Source organism: Camelus dromedarius, chromosome 25 (assembly GCF_036321535.1).
Source record: "Camelus dromedarius isolate mCamDro1 chromosome 25, mCamDro1.pat, whole genome shotgun sequence".
Lineage (NCBI taxonomy): Eukaryota > Metazoa > Chordata > Mammalia > Artiodactyla > Camelidae > Camelus > Camelus dromedarius.
Window position 1 is genome coordinate 16,731,574 of NC_087460.1, and position 16,657 is coordinate 16,748,230.

At 37.6% G+C, this 16,657-nt stretch overlaps 1 protein-coding gene across 2 annotated transcripts in view; it reads right to left on the reverse strand.

The window, feature by feature from the left end:
• Window positions 1-16,657, reverse strand: part of ITPR2 (inositol 1,4,5-trisphosphate receptor type 2) — a 419,018-nt gene that overhangs the window by 76,386 nt on the left and 325,975 nt on the right. For both annotated transcript variants that reach the window (XM_031443910.2, XM_064479133.1), the window contains exons 48-50: window positions 15,290-15,415; window positions 7,553-7,728; window positions 769-933 (exon numbers count right to left, since the gene is read on the reverse strand). In XM_031443910.2, coding sequence (XP_031299770.1) covers window positions 769-933; window positions 7,553-7,728; window positions 15,290-15,415 — 467 coding nt within the window. The remainder of the gene's footprint in view (window positions 1-768; window positions 934-7,552; window positions 7,729-15,289; window positions 15,416-16,657) is intronic.

Consider the following 16,657-nt stretch of genomic DNA (forward strand, 5'->3'; position numbering starts at 1 on the left):
TTCAGGAATGATTCTATTGAGGAGCGAGCTCCTCTGCATATCAACTATGAGCTGAAGATATAAATAAATTGCTCCCGTGGCATCGTGATGCTAACCTGGTAGGGTTCTCAGTTTCAAAACATTATCATATATTTGTATTGACTCCTGTCCTGGCTTATGGCTACAGAACATATATGTAGGAAGGAAAATTGATAACCAGTGAAAAACAAGAACAAAAAATAACTCTAGAAGAAATCTGAAAATCCATTTAATGAATAGCTATACGTAAATATGCTTAACAACGACATTTTAAGTCTGAAACTGTAAGACTGTACTTAACACTGTCTTTTTGCTAAGTCGGTTTCCCCCCCCTCATTTTATTTATATGCTGTTCTAAAGATACACAAAATATTCGGTTTTATGAATAAATACAATGAATTCAGTACCAAGAAAATATATCCCTTTTCTTCCACACTCTCTTGAGGAATCTCTAAATGTAAAGGAAAGTATGATTTGGTTGAAACCAAAAGCAGCCTGCCTATGTGGTGCCTGGGTCAAGAGGGTGGGACTCAGGGAGGAAATAAAGAACTGCACCATCTCTTTGGTTTCTCACAGAAAAAAGACTAAAAAAAATAATAATGCATGATTTTTCCTAGGGAGGTCTAAAAATACATAATTTGTCCTAAATGCCAAGCCCTGCTTTAAAAAAAAAAAAATCAAAGGAAGAAGCCTAAGAAGAAGCATTGTGTATTTTTTCAGCAGCAATTGTCTGCATAGAGATGTACTCACCAGGAAGCTATAGAAGAATTCGTGGACAAAAAGGCCCAGCATGCAAACCAGGACATACGCTACGTGGTAGAGAAAGGCCATATCCAGGATGACCGCTCGGTACCCTCGGGTGAACGTGCCGCGGTTTCCAACAAAACTCACCAGAAACACGATTTTATTACAAAGCTAAAGAGAGGGAAAGATTAGATTTTACTGTCTCGTTCGTCCTGCAACTCACATAACCAGCAAGGTCACTGACAAAACCGACTATTCCCAAAGTCTGTGGCTTTCCTGCATGATTTCTCGTTTTGCAATTTTTCAGCACTGCTTACAAATCTGCATGCGAACACACGACAGACAAAAGCGTGGATTCCCTGCGGTTCCAGGAAAAGAGAGGAGAGTGAGCGAGAGCCCCAGCTATGCAATCAAGACAGACCTGAATTAAATCCTAGCTTCCTCACCACTGTTGCCTGACCCTGGCCGTGCAACTGGAGGCCTTGATTTTTCTTCTGAGAAATTTGAATAAAGGAATTCCCGCCTCACAGAACTCTTCAAAGAATTAAATAATTCATTAATGTATATGAAGCACTTAGCACGAGGACTCTTGAAAATACTACACATTGGATTTTCCATATTAAAAGTAATAAATGTACTGTTTTTATTACACTGGAAATGTAACAAAAAATGTATTTTCAGAAAATATCCAGAGATCTGTTCTTGATTTTATTTTTCATCCTAGACTTTTTTACCGAATATTATTTTAAACAAGTAAGCCATTAAAAATGATTTTTGCATTCAATTTACTCTAAATACGTAAAAATAAAAATACACACTTAACATAAATATAACACATGCATTTCCTAAGCTCTATGTATGGTAATCAGTCAATAAACATTTTGGAGTGTTTATTATGCTTGGTACCACGTATAGTATTTATAGTACTTAAACTATATTTAAAGTTGCCTTTTGTGGCATTATTTTGGAATACAGGAATTTGTACTGAGATTCTTTGGCAATAAAAATTATCTGTGCAGTGATTTCTAGATAACATGGTTACCATAAACTCAGTGCCATCTATTTGGTTCTAGAATCACTGAATTATTTACAAACAGAAGAGCCATATTTGCCTCTTCGTCATCAAGGAAAGAATTAAAGATTCCAGAATTTCAGCTTGTTCTTCCAAACCATTCTCTAAGTTTTTGTTTAAGTTTTCTAATGGCACTGTATGTGTGCCTATACGTCCAAACTTAACTTTGGGAAAACAGATTGCTCTTTGCAACATCAACTGATTTTTTTCAATGTATATGAAAGAAATCACCTTATGGAATGATTTTAAATACCATAAGAAGGAGCATAACACTTTGGGCGGAAGTAACATTTGAAAGGTTGGAAAAAATCTTTTCCTTCCACCTTCTGAAGCCCAAATCAATACAGATAAAATGAGAACTGGGTTATCATTGCACATTGTGAAGATGGCCAAACCAAATCAACAGCACAGTGACTAAAAAGTTCAAACTTTTCCTAAATGTGCCCCATGCGAATTAACCATCCTCTCAATAATCTATGTTATCAATTCTTTCATCATCTTGTTAACAATGTGAAGAATGTCAAATAGAAAGTCTTACTTCACTAGTGTTTCATCATCACATCTTTACATTATTATTAAATACGGCTACCGTATTAAAGGACATCTTTATGTTTCTTATCCAAGAGCAAGTTTAATATTGTAAAAGGTCATTATTTTAAAAACCCAAGAGATATACACAAGGTGCTGATACAAATGTTGGACAAAAAATATCCACGAAAATGGTGAAAAGCAACATCAGGGTGACATACTACTCAGTGTTTTACTCTTTAAATTGTCTTCAGTGACTATTGTTTAAATTCGGACTATTCAACCATCTCATCAATATGAAATGGAAATAAGAAATTCTATTAAATGGTAAGGTTAAACATTAAAATTATGCCTTTCAGAAGGATGAATATGTAAGACAAATTGTTTATACGTTGTGTCCTTTATCTCTGCTTCTCCAAACTGAATCATAAAAAAAAATTATGCAGAAAAACTCTAAGTCCTACATACTGAGGAAAAACGATACGTTGATTAAGTTCTCAGAAAGAGCAATACATTTCAGCTCTCAAATAATGCGAAAGCAAGGACATACTTCTGCCTAAAAGGGCCTCTGCCATTTTTGTATGAAAAATAAGGATTTGCCTTATTTGTTTTCAGGTTAATTTTTTCCTTCTGAGCCTAGAGCTTGATGTTGTGAATAAGCTCCTGTTCTCTTGACTAAACCTCCGGGTGGAGTGGAGCTGACACTGGTCGTGGCATCCACCTATTTCTGTAACAGATCAGAAACAAGGGAATCGCAGTCTTTTTGTTTGAAGTGTTCGTCCCATGAAGAAATAAGTGCAAGTGTAAATAAATGATCTGGGTAGAAAAGAAGCTGAACTCTGGTTCTTCCTGCGCCAGGACCTTGAAATTTACAAGTAACTTTTATAGAGCATTTTACGAGACAGAGCAAATATTCCAAAAGCTGAGAATATTTATGGACATGGAGAAGAGACAAAGCATTCTCCCTTTTCATGTCATGACTTAGTGGACGCTGTGTAACCAGTCCTTCATTTGTCAACACCGTGAAGTAGGTCATCATTGTTTCTAGGGCAAGGGTCCATGTGGGCAACAATAAATGGGGGTGTGGGAACTGGGCAAGGAGGTTAAAGGCCATCCTCTTCTGAACTGGTGTTGGAAGGACCCTCAAGTCAGCATACAAATATCAACATAAATGATCATAACTGTCCCATATATATTTTTCTTTCTCCATCTAGTCTTTAAAGCTGCCCTTGATATATTTTTGTTGAGGATGGGGCAATGTGTGCGAAGGCTGGGGGGCGGGCAGTGGTCAGTGGGAGAGGGAGACACAGCAATGCAAGCTCTCTGCACAGCCTTTTAAATGTGACCCATCGTCCAAGTGAGTTAAGAATAATCTTCCAAAAAAGGAAAATTAATGTTCATTTGTTAATTAATGCATACTAAAATAAGTTCATTAATTTTAACTAGGTAAACGAATTACACAGTATAGTAATATTTTCATATATACTGTATATTTCATTGGTACGTCTTTGCAGGACTTTTACTAGCGCAGCCTAGTGGAAAGACCCTGGATTAGAAGCTGGGCCATCTGGGGTTCCAGTCTTGGCTCTGCTACTAATTACTTTGGTAAATCCTCCTGGTCTCCACAGGATGCTGTATACTCATTTCTAAAATGAAATGACTAGAGGTGAATAAGCCCTAAGGTGCCTCATAGCTCTAGAAAGCTATGTGATGTCCTTTAAATTTTGCTGTTTTATGTCATCACAGAAATTTATAGCTGTCTTTATGTTATCCTTTTTGTCTTATTTGGTTCTATGTCCCTGATCAGTAATTCTATCCCCATCTTACGTTGTTCCTATGGGAAAACATGACCTATTTTCCAGGAACAAATTATGGCCAAAAAAAAAAAAAAAAAAAAAGACTATCCACTATTTATTAAAAAGTAAAATTAAATTTATTGTCTTGAACTACAGTTTAACCACATTACTATATATTCATCAACCATTAACTTTCTTACTAAAAATGAGCTTATTTGATTCAAAGTCTCCATTTCAGTGATGTTACATCTTAAGACAGGGTAAGGTTCTACAGTTTCAAAGCCTAAGGCAAAGTTGTCATGGAGTCAAAAATCACCCAAGAAATCTTTTAAATTGCTAACAAAACAGTAAATAAGGGTGGTGTAAACCACAGTATCTCTTGCTAAATTCAACATGTGCCAGTATTCTCCTAGCACAGGGGCAGTTTTCTGTTTTTGCAACTGGATGTTAGAAATAGAAGCACTCAGTGACCATATCATATGAAAAATAGGGTGTGAGTGTGTGTGTGTGTGTGTGTGAGAGGCAGAGAGAGGGAGAGAGAGAGAGAATGTAAATGTTTTGGCTCAGAATATATCTTTCACAGGTATTTACTGTATTATTATTTATTATAAAAAAATCTAAAAATCTAAACAATAAGAATTAATATTGTGCTCTACACTGGAATTTGACACAACATTGTAAAATGACTATAACTCAATAAAAAAAGTTAAAAAAAATCAAAGTACCCTCCAAAAAAAAAAAGAATTAATAGACTGCTTAAATAGATTATATAAATATATATTATCCATACACCTGGAAATATTATTATTAAAGTGAGATTTACAAATAATTTCAATGGTATGAGAAAAAAATTAAGTGATCTCCAATTTATAAAATGTGTTTATATTTGCCAAAATAATATATTAATTTCCATTACCAAGAACTAAAAATGTAACATAGAGGGTGGGAAGAAAACTGTACTGCGTTATAAGATATGCTTTTATAACAGAGGAAAACAATTGAGTTTTTAAAAAATCTCAAATTTTCAGGAAACCCCTTTGACAAGACAGAGAGGCTATAGCTGCAGACTCAATCAAACTTCAGTTTTTAGCAACTGGTAAAGACGATAAAGAAGCAGCATCATAACAAACAGCAACTGGTAACAGTAGGTGCTCAGAACACAGATTGAGGGTTTTCCTCCCACTTGATTCCTTTGCCAAAAAAAGGACTTTCTGTATTTGCTTAACACTGTGAAAGACACAGAGTCAGAAACAAACAACTCTCCGTGAACCAAAACACTAACACTCTTGTGATCATGAGAGCAACGTTTCACAATTAAATCGCACTCCAACATATCAGGTACCCGGTAACCGGGAGCCTTTGTCGCTGTTCTATCATTAGCACTGTTCTTTTCTAAACCACCGCACTGATTTTCTCAGCTGATCTTCTCAACACCCCAGTTTGGAAAGACAAGGCTTTAATATCTTCATTTCACTGATGAGAACAAAATTCAGAGGCTTGCTATTTGCCTAGGGTCTAGAATTCTGATTTGCCTTAAGGCTTAACTGTCAGGTAGACATTTTTACCCCCCCGTCTCTGATACCTATAATTTTAGCAATTATAGTTCTGCCTGTTACACAATGCAAAGTTGTAAGTGTAAATTAAGTTAACAAATAAGTAAAAACTCGAGGTATAAACATGATTGATTTCTTTTCTTTTCTTTTCTTTTTCTGCTTCCCTAGACTTAGGGAAAAAAAAAAACAACAGATAAATCCATGAAGATTCCTTATCTTGGTTGGAAATACTGCAAAATTAGCTTCTTTCCAAGGCACTCAAAGTACAAGTTCAGTTTATGTAAATAATTTTTGAATGTTTAAGTGCCAGGCATTAAGATGGAGAAAAATGGAGTAAGGAGGGAGTGAGGTGGACAGGATGACATCTATGAATGTGACAACCTCTGCCCTCAAGAAACTTACAGAATAGTGTATTTGACACTTTACAGAATTCTTTACTGATAGACTTCTTTGTATGTACAGTACACTGTCATGCATATATACATATATATATATAAAAATCTGTCAGATATAGGTGTATACATATATAAGGCATATACATCATGGCCAATTTTTGAAGAAGTATAAAAGGGACAGAAACACAGAATTGGCCATACTAGCTCAGCTTCATAATTCTCAAAAGTTTTGCTACTTCATTTATTCATTTTCAATAAATATTTGCCATATTTTGTATGCACAAATTACTGTACCCGTATAAGAATACAAAGATAATCTTTCACTCATTCGTCTACTTACTCAGTTAATTAATTTAAGAAATATTTGTTGAGCACTAATACTGTTCCAGACATTGAGTGATCAGTCATTATTCTCAAGAACTGTATAACATAATAGGAGAGTTAAGGGCTACACACAGATACCCAGAATATAGGACAATGTATTAGAAATCTAGTAAAAGATATAGAAAGTGCTTTTAGGTATTCAGCAGACATATTAGCAATATCTATTTGCTTATCTAGGAACTTCTTCTTTCACCAACCTGGTAATTTACCTTTTTTTTTTAAACATCCCTTTTGAGCTCTGCCATATAGAAAGCTGTCTAGCCCCTTTCAAATTTCATCTCTTGGGCACCATTGCTACTATTTGGAATAGTACTCCGGCTTACTTATTTGAAACTTACCTAGCTCAGATTTTGAAATGTACTCCCTTGTTCTAATATTTTAAAAATTTAGTGGAAAAAAAACATTAATCTCATCTTTGCCTTTCACAAGTTTATAGGTTTTGTTCACATAAAAAGAGCTCAATTTCATATTTTCTCTTACAGCAACCCCTTTCCTTCGGTCATTTTATAAAAGGCACTCACTTCTAAAATTCTACTGAAATATAATTTAATCTTTCTTGGATGATTTAGAAGTCACTTTAAGATGTTAACAGCAGCTCGGAGTCATTTTTGTCAATAGCTGCCTGTATGGGATGCCGAAGGCATTAAAACTGGATTGAGTTAAATTGATTGCAGAACTGGGTCATGCCCCAAATATATCACATTTTCAGTTGCCACTTTTTCCTTTCTCTTAAAAGTCAATCAAAAAGGTACAAGTTAAACTCTGGTTAATTTGGATTCACAATGCATTAGAATTTATGGTATACACAGAGTTAAAGTATACAGTTACCAGTTTTATATTGAGTACAGTTTTAATTAATCCAGGATAAGGGGGGAGGGTGTAGCTCCGTGGTGGAGTGCGTGCCTAGCATGCATGAGGTCCTGGGTTCAATCCCGAGGGCCGCCATTAAATAAATAAATAAATAAATAAATAAATAAATAAATAAATAAACCTGATTGCCTACCCACCCCCCAAACAAATAAAATTAATCCAGAATAGTACGAAGCAAAGCAAAGTACTTACATTAGCTGCACCAAGAAGTATTAATGTAGGTCCAAGACCTATCGTATATATTGATCTGAGCATTATTGACACAAGAAATGGCCGAATACCCACAGGCTTGGAGAAGAAAAACAGCACGGATGTGCAGACTGCAACGGCTATCCAAAGCACAACTGAGAACAGTGGTGACAGTGTCCCTGTAAAATATGGAAGAAGTTTATTTTTACTGTGAACATAACTAGAAAATGTTTAAGTATTTGCTGCTCTACTTCATATAATACAGCAAGACAAGCCATAAGACACTGAATTTCAAAACAACCCACTCTGCACGCTGTACATTTAGAGGAAATGTCTTTGTACACATTTCTCACTGTTACATTTCCAGAAAGTTTGTGATGAATTCCAGGCGGCTTAAATACTCACTTCACTAGTTAATGCTTCTTTCAATAAGTCTGAGACTTACTCATCTTTCTCTCCCATTATGGGAGTTACACGCTAAGTACTTTATGGATTGTGGAATCTCATTTGGGAATCTTAATTCAAAATTTATGATTAATGACCATTAAATGCACAGCTAAATCATATGGAATCAGGCACTGAACTCATAACTTGTCCTGTTCTATTATTACCACGTTTTTCTATTACAGATTCCTCTAAAGAATTCAGAATACAGAATATCCAATCTTTAATGAAACAGACCTAAGCTTTAACTATTAAAACACACAAGTGTAGGGGGTAAGGACATAGCTCAGTGGTAGAGTGAATGCCTAACATAAATAAGTCCTAGGTTCAATCCCCAGTATCCCCATCAAAGATAAATAAAACCTAATTACCTCTCCCCAAAAATATAAAAATTAAAAAAAAAATAGAAAACCTAATTACCTCCACCCAAAAATAAAACAAAATTCAATAAATAAATAAAAGCATTAAAAAAACACACAAGTGCATTTATGTGTATGAAAACATAGGTATATGTATGAGTGTGTGTATCTGAAGGTTAACTCAAGTTCTAAAACAATGTTCAGCTATTTAAATCATCAGGAAACAAAAGTTCCAAATGTTTCAAAAATGAACCCCATTACAAGAATTTCTTTAGAAATTACCCAAAACTGGGTTAAAAATATACTTCCATTTAAAAAAGAAAAAAAAGGACAATTCATCGACATTTGCACTGACATGTGGATTCCAGGAATCCCCCTGCTCATGTGGTGCTGCATTTGCAGAAGCAAATTAAGGGGCAATACTCTTGGGCTGATTAGACCTCAAACATGTGTCTGTTGGCTGATGATGTCAGAGGGAAACAACAAAATAGAGATTTTCCATTAGTTATTCCTTTGGGCCACACCTCTTTTTATTATTTATAAAATTCACTTCTGCATGCAAAACACCACGAGCGCCCTGCTGCGCAGAGTTTCTGTATTATCCTGGAAGCCATGGGATTACCCGGACTCCTTCAACAAATTCTGCACAAGCCTTTAGTTCACGGTGAGTGGAAAGGGATCAAAAGTAGGTGGACGATCCTAGCTGACATTAAAAAATCAAAACAACAAAAGTCAGATAGTGAACAGCACTAGTTTAGACATGTTTGTTTTTGCAATGTCGTTCTTATCTTTATGTTATCTCTTCAAGCACACAGTGATGAAAGAAGGTTGGGAGGAGAGATCTGATCTGCCCCCTCATCAAGTGTGTGATCTGATAAGATTAGTCTGGAGATGGGGAAAGAAGAGGGCTAAGTTGCTTGCTCTGGGAATTACCTTCAATTCCTGTCCTCTGGTGACACTAACCAAATGAGTACCCAGCTCATATTTATTAAGATGTTGGTTTATAAGTCGCCTATGTCTGCCAAGACGTAGCCTGACCACCAACTGCCCTGGTCTCACAGATCACAAAGAGCCACGGACAGAAAATGCCTTCAACTTTCTCTCCTGCTTATTGGGGTGCCATCAGCATGTGAGCTCTGGAAGCGTGAGGACCGCCTATCACAGTGCCTGGCGTGCAGTACGAAGTAGATATTTGTTGACAAAATGAATAAACAAAAACATACCCTGTGAGCTCGTCTGGCGTCAGTCAGTCTCCAGCTATAAATTCCCAAGTCATGGAGCTTCACTCTGAAGTTTACTAGAACTGCCAACATCTTTGCACATTTACCAACTCTTAGCCAGTCACTGAACTCTTCAGCTCTTCAATGTAATTCATACGCAACAACTTGGTGTGACATTCTTATTTTAAAAGTCTCAGCTTTGACACTGACAGTACTGTCACTGATGCCTGACCAGCTAACCACATCTTGACTGCTCCTTCCCAGACAGTGTCTGGCTTGCTGAGATTTCCCCCTTGATTAAATAAGAAATTACAATCGTGCACTTAAAACTGGAGTGTTTGATCTCTTTGTAGAGAGAACTCAGTGTCTAGCCTAGTACCTTGCACATAGTTTTATTTTAAATATGTATTTGTGAATAGTAAATAAATTTATAAGTTACTTAAAATGGCTATTAATTTCCAGTACTGTCAGTTGACAACTGAGAAGTCTGTAATCATATTCTGTAAGAATGATCATATTATTTTCTAGCTGAAGATTTGATGCTTAAAAAAACTTGAAATCCTCTGACAAACTCTAGAGAAGACAGTGTAGACTGTTCAAGGCATTTTTTACCGATTAAGGGAGGAAAGAGGAGACTGTCTTTTTAATACTTTGTATTTGTTTCAATTTTCTATAATGAGCATGTATCACTTTTATAATGCAAGAAAATTTTTAGAATTTACTCTAAATGTTTTTAAATGTTAGAAACTATGAAGTCTGTCTTTTAAAAAAGAAAATTCAAATAGCAAAATTAGAGACCTCAATTCAATTCACATAGTGAGACGCTCTGGTCTACCTCACAGTGATGTGCCAGTAGCTTGCTTATAGAACATGCTACTTCCGACTTCCTTCTCTTCATTCCTCTGCCTTCTGAATGGCCCCCAACTCAGTCCAGCTAAAGTCTATGGGCGCCTTATTCCTCTCTTCATCCCTTAACCAGACCCTGAGCTCCTTGAGGAAGAGGACAGCTTTTCCAACCTTCGTATCTCTAGGACCCAGCACAGTGCCTGGCCCCCAGCCGCTCTCCATCGATGGCTGTTAGTCAGTTGAATGCGTTAAAATCACCTTGAAGAACTTACTTCCTTTAACACAAAGCACTGGCGGGGAAAAAGAATTCCACTCAAAATTTGAACATGATTTTTTTTTTAACAATCACATGCTATCTGGGTATCAGAAATCCCCATGGCAGCAATTTTGTCTGGTCTGCCTTTGCCAAACTGAGCAGGGGTGGTTGGCCTGGCAACATGCAACTTCTGCGTGGACATCTAGGAGATTCCCCAGCATCAACAGCTGTGGTTTCAGCTGCAACCCACACAGCCTCATTCCTCAACTCTGGCATAAGTTTCTTTTTTAGAGAAGCACATGTTAAACATATAAACCAATCAACCAAACAAGGAAACCCAGACCGAAACCCACAACCACACAAATAAGCCCTGAATTCCTGAATAAACTGAAACAGAGCTCTTTGAAGCCTGGTAATGAAAGGAGGTTATCTGCATGCAGTAGGGATTGGGAGGGTGGGTGCCCTATAAGCTGATCCTCTGAGAATCACCTTCCTGCTATGTATCTCCCTTTAATGAGTGTACACTGCCACCCTGGCTGAAGGGAGACACTATCCTTTCAGTTAATACTTTTACCCAAGTATGAACTCGGTATCTGGGCACAAGTGATTCCTGGTAGCTCATATGTGATCAGGCTGGGAACAACGCTTGGAGGAAGCATTCCCGGCGCATTTCCTCCGCCAGCTCCTCTGTCTTCACTGCTACAGGGGCCTCAGTGACGCAGGGATAGCTTGCATTACGGTCTGGAGTTGGGAAAGGTGGCCCATCTTAACCACAGATCTCTTTTTTTGGCCCAGGATTCAACAGGTGATTTTGTGATCAACTTCTATACCTAGAATCCAGGAACCTCAGAGGTGGATAGAGTACCCATATTTACTTTTCTTTTTTAACTTTCTTTTTAAAAATTCTTTCAGACTAATGTTACAGTTGCAAGCATAACACAAAATTCCCATACCCCCTCCACCTAGATTCCCCAAATGTCAACACCTTACATAACCACCTTACCACGACCAACATCAGCAAATCAATATGATATACACACCACGTTAATCTACAGACCTTAGTCAAAGTTCATCAATTGCCCAATTAATGTCTCTTTTCTGAACCAGGATCACACGTTGCATTTAGCTGTCATGTCTCTTTTAGTCTCTTTCCATTTAATTCCTCAATATTTCTTTGTCTTTCATAAGCTTCAAGAGTACGGGCCAATTATTTTGTAGAATGTCCTTCATTCCAGGTTTGTCTGAAATTTTCTCAATTTATACATTTTTGGCAAATGATGCCACGTCCTTGTCAGTGCGTCATGTCAAGAGGCACGTAGTGTTGCCGTGTCTCATTACTGGTGACAGTAACATTGATCACATAGTTAAAGTGATTTCTCCCCTTTAAAGGCACTCTTCTTTCTTTTATAATAAGTATGGTGTGGGGAAATACTTTAAGACTGCATCAGTATCCCCTTTCTCATTATACTTTTTCACCTAATACTCACCTATTAATTCTAGCATCCACTGTTGATTCTTACCACCATGTGATGTTTGCCAAATGGTGACATTCTGTTTCCATCATTCCTCCTACAGTTATTAACTGGAATATTATTGTAAGGAAGAACTTTCTCTTCTATCAATATGGACTCCTAGATTCTTATTTTATTCTATGGGTTATTATGTATTACTGTCAATATTTTTTTCTCAAAATTTCCACAGGGTTGGCTACTGGGAAATCTTTCAAGTTGGATCCTGTGTTTTTGATATGTCCCTATCTTTTTTTTTTTTTTTTAGCACTTTGAAGGAATCTTAATGATCAACTAATTCATCTTTAAATCACCTCGATGTGTTCCTGCCAAGGAGTCATCCAGCCTATGTTTGACAAAATCCGGTGCACGTCCAGCATAGAATTTACCTTGTCCAGCCAGTTCTGATGGCCAGGTGTGCTGGTCAGTCTTAACTTTGTTTCCTCAGCCTTCCCAGCTCTGCGTAGTGTGTATCTGAAGGTGAGAGGCTCAGCTAACCCTGATCAAAATTGTAATGGTATTCATGGAGTTATGATTAAATAGCCCATCGAGAACTATGTTCAGATGATGTAAACATCTGGGACTCCACGTGGCCTAAATGGCAGCTCATGCCTCCCCTCCCCTCTTAGCTCCATACCCACAACCAGACACCTAAGAAAGAGCCTCTACCTTGGTTATCTGCCCTCAACTTGTATTCAGTCCTTTTTGAAGAGCAAAGGCTGCACCTGCACTGTGTTTTCCTGTCTTGTTTTTGTTAGTTCTGTTTCTTTCTGAGGCTGGAGCCTCAACTCCAAATTCTACCACGTAGGCAGTTTCAAGTTCTTGTTCAAGGGCCAGTTGTGTTAGCAACACCTTGGGAACTGGTGGAAAAAATGTATTTCCAGACTCTACCCCCAAATTATCGGGCAAATCTTCCTAAGCCTCAAATTCTTCATCCATAAGGATGAAGTACTTACTTTCCAGGACTGTCAGGAAGATGAAATGAAATGATGTGTGCGATGTGCTTAGTGCTGTGTCTGACCCAGTCTAGACCAGTATGACTATTATAACCGTTTTTAGTCCGGCGGGTATTAGAGATGTCAGGTATTCTACTTTCTCCTGAATGAGGGAAGAGAAGATGTCCGGAGGGGTGCCCTCCCCCACCCCCATTACATGCCGTGCACAACAGGTGGCAGCAGAGGCTGTGTCCTTTGGCTCTGGCGGTCTCATAAAGGATATCACGGAACGGAACGCAGGGAAAATGACGTGCTGCACGAAGGGGCACCTGTTCTCTATATGCTTCCAACCTAATCATCCATGCAGAGAAGTCCTGGATTGTAAACAAAAGCATTCGCTAACCTTCTACTCCAAGAGCTCCCAGCTTTAGCTTCTCTGGGCGTCCACCTCTTTATCTGACAAATGACTGTTTGATATTAGATGATTTCCAGAAGTGCTCCCATACCTAAGATTTTATATTTCTATTAACCAGGACGCTACAATCTACTCTCTCTTAGCATCCTGTGTGCAGATGATACCCATTTATCATTTCATGTGGGACTTCTCTCCTCACAAGGGTCACATTCCTCTGCGCCAAGAGGGCTGTCATCACTAACTGAGACTAAACTCAGTGAAGAGAAAGCCGTTTCCACTTCCTGCTGCATTTGCAACTTCCCCACGATGGATGGCCAAGTATTTGCTGTTTTCATTGCTATTTAACTCACACGCCTGCTCCACTGCCAAACAGTCTTCTTTTATCAGCATTGGCGTGCCTTCTGAAAAGCTCAAACTTTTTTATGACCACTCAGATTATACTCAAAGGTTAGAACTTCGATATCCACCACATCCGCAGTGAACCTGTGAAACAGCCCATTGCTCCTGCACGCGCTCACCTCCAGTTCTTCTGAAATTGGCTTCAATAACTCTTGCTCCTGTCATGCCATCCTTTTCACTGAGCTTCCCTGTGTGGTGTCACTACTTCCCTTGTAACACCAACAACACCCATGACAACTAAGCTTTATCAAATGCTCACCAGCCGCAATTCTAAGTGCCTTACCTCCAGCACCTCACCGAATTCTCACAATAGTCCGATGAACAGATCAGACACAAAAGCAACTTGTGGTTGCTATGTGTTGGTATCTCTCGTGTTGTCCTCCAAGCTGTTCTTTCAACACCCGTTTCAAAGTTATTCACCTGTATCTATCCCAAACCTGTGACATACTTTCCCATGCACCTTTGTCAGATTTAAACCAAACTTAATTTCCACAGTTCCACCCGTTAGCATAGCGCTCCTAGATTTCCCATTTCACTTAAAATGGGATCTTTTCTCTTGTTTTTGCTTTTGAAAAACTTCATGCATTAATAGTTTACCAATATTAATTTCACAGTCAATCCTTTCCGCTCTATTATTATACTGTCTTATGCTGTAACGTTTAAAAATTGTTTTCCAGATTACCCGCATGCTCATCATAGAAACTTTAGATGACACTGAAAGCAAAGAGAGTAAAATAGAGATTCTGCTATTTAAGGTAATCACCATCAATATTTTGGCATACATCCCTCATTTTCCCATTTATTTATATAATTGAGATGCTATGGTATAAAAAAAAGCCTTTGGTCATAATAACTAGGGAGAAATAATTTTTTCAGGGCCTTATTTGTCAATATATGATATAGTTCAAATGCTCTTCTGTAGATGAGCTTTTGGAAAAGTATTTATACTGACTATAGCTTTCTGCCTACTCTACTTACCCTCATTCTCTACTTCCGATGAATAAAGAAAATCTATTTAATGAGAATTCAATGGCTGGAATTGGGACGCTCTAAATAGTTAAGGCATGCATCAAGAGTATTATTTTTGGAACTCTAAAATACTTATCATTTAAAGACAGACATTTTGAGATTTGCAAATGTTACCCACCATATATAAAAATAGATAAAACCCCTAAATCTCTTCCACATAGCACAGGGAACTATATTCAATACCTTGTAATAAACTTTGAATGAAAAAGAATATGAAAAGGAATATTTGTATGTATATATGTGACCGGGACATTGTGTTGTACACTAGAAATTGACACATTGTAACTGACAGGACTTCAATAAAAAAATACAGACAGACAAGCACTTGCCTTCATCTCCATCATCCCCAAATGGGTAGAAGAGAGCCACAGCCAAGTTGATGAACACAGCCAGGTTGAAGGAGATGCTGCCCCAGAGGGATATGTGCCTCGAGAACCAGAACAAGGCGGGGTTACCTAGTGGGCAAGAAGTGCGGTGGAGCAGACAGAATGAATTTTGGTTTCAGCCCCAGAGCCCTGCTGAGATAACATTTTGCTAAATGCACTTTTGTAAACTAGTGTAAAAAAGCAAGTTTAAATAAACACTTACTGTGACTGAGTTTAGAACACTTACAATCAACACAATCAAGGAGTTTTCTATACGACTCCTTCTTTATCCTTAAGCCAGTTTACACCTAAACCACTGTAGAAGGGTGAGTTAATTCTGCAATTGCTAAAGGTGGTCAGAAAAGACAATTCTAGAATAATTCTCTTTAAAATATCCATAGAGTAGGTTAGGAGAAAGTTTAGTAGCTGCATGGGGCCCCTCTTAATGGCATGGTACACACTACTGTAATTTAGGAATATTGATAAATTGGTCTTACCCCTGTATCTTACAGTCAAATGCAAACCCCTCATACACATATTATCTTGGGTAACAATTCCTATGACACGGTCACAGTTAACTGAAACTGAAACTTAATAGCATGGCATAGTACCGCTTACCAGGAACTAGTGATTTATAATACTACCTAAGTTTTAAACCTTAACACTTCCTGCAAACTTGTTGGGTTTGCAATAGCAGAAGAAAATGCAAGATACAGTAAGAACTGCCAGTAAGTGAGAGAGGCTTTGCTGAACATATTCAGAAATGGGATTCTGTGTCTGAGTTAGCAGACGTATGTACTGAATACAGTTTACATCAACCCAAAATCAGTTCTTCCCCCCTTTCCTAAAAAGATATGTCATGCATGTAAGTTGGACGTGTGACTTATTCAGGTTTTGTCCATTATCTAACCCTCAGTATCTTAACATCATGTTTTAAATATTGGAGTTCATTGATGGGGAAAGACACTTCAATTTCCAAATTAAAATTTTAAACTTTTCAAATTATGTTCTGTGAATTCCTGTCTCACATCTGGTGCTTACTTATAAACTGCACTTCCCTTCAGGACATCTTGTTTTCCTTCTCTTGGAATGGAGCATTCCAACACTGGAGCAGGCTATGATTAGCCATGGCATTTAGTTGACTAATGTGTCATAAATTGTAAACATCTGCACCTCCATCATTCCTGAATTAGGAGTCCTCATTTTTTCAAAGGAGAATATTAAGACAAAATTAGAAGATGTTGCTGCATACGTTTGTAATAACAAATCCATCAAATGAATTAGAGTCTGTCTCTAGCCCCATCATAACTTGCTTCCAAATTTTAAAAGTAA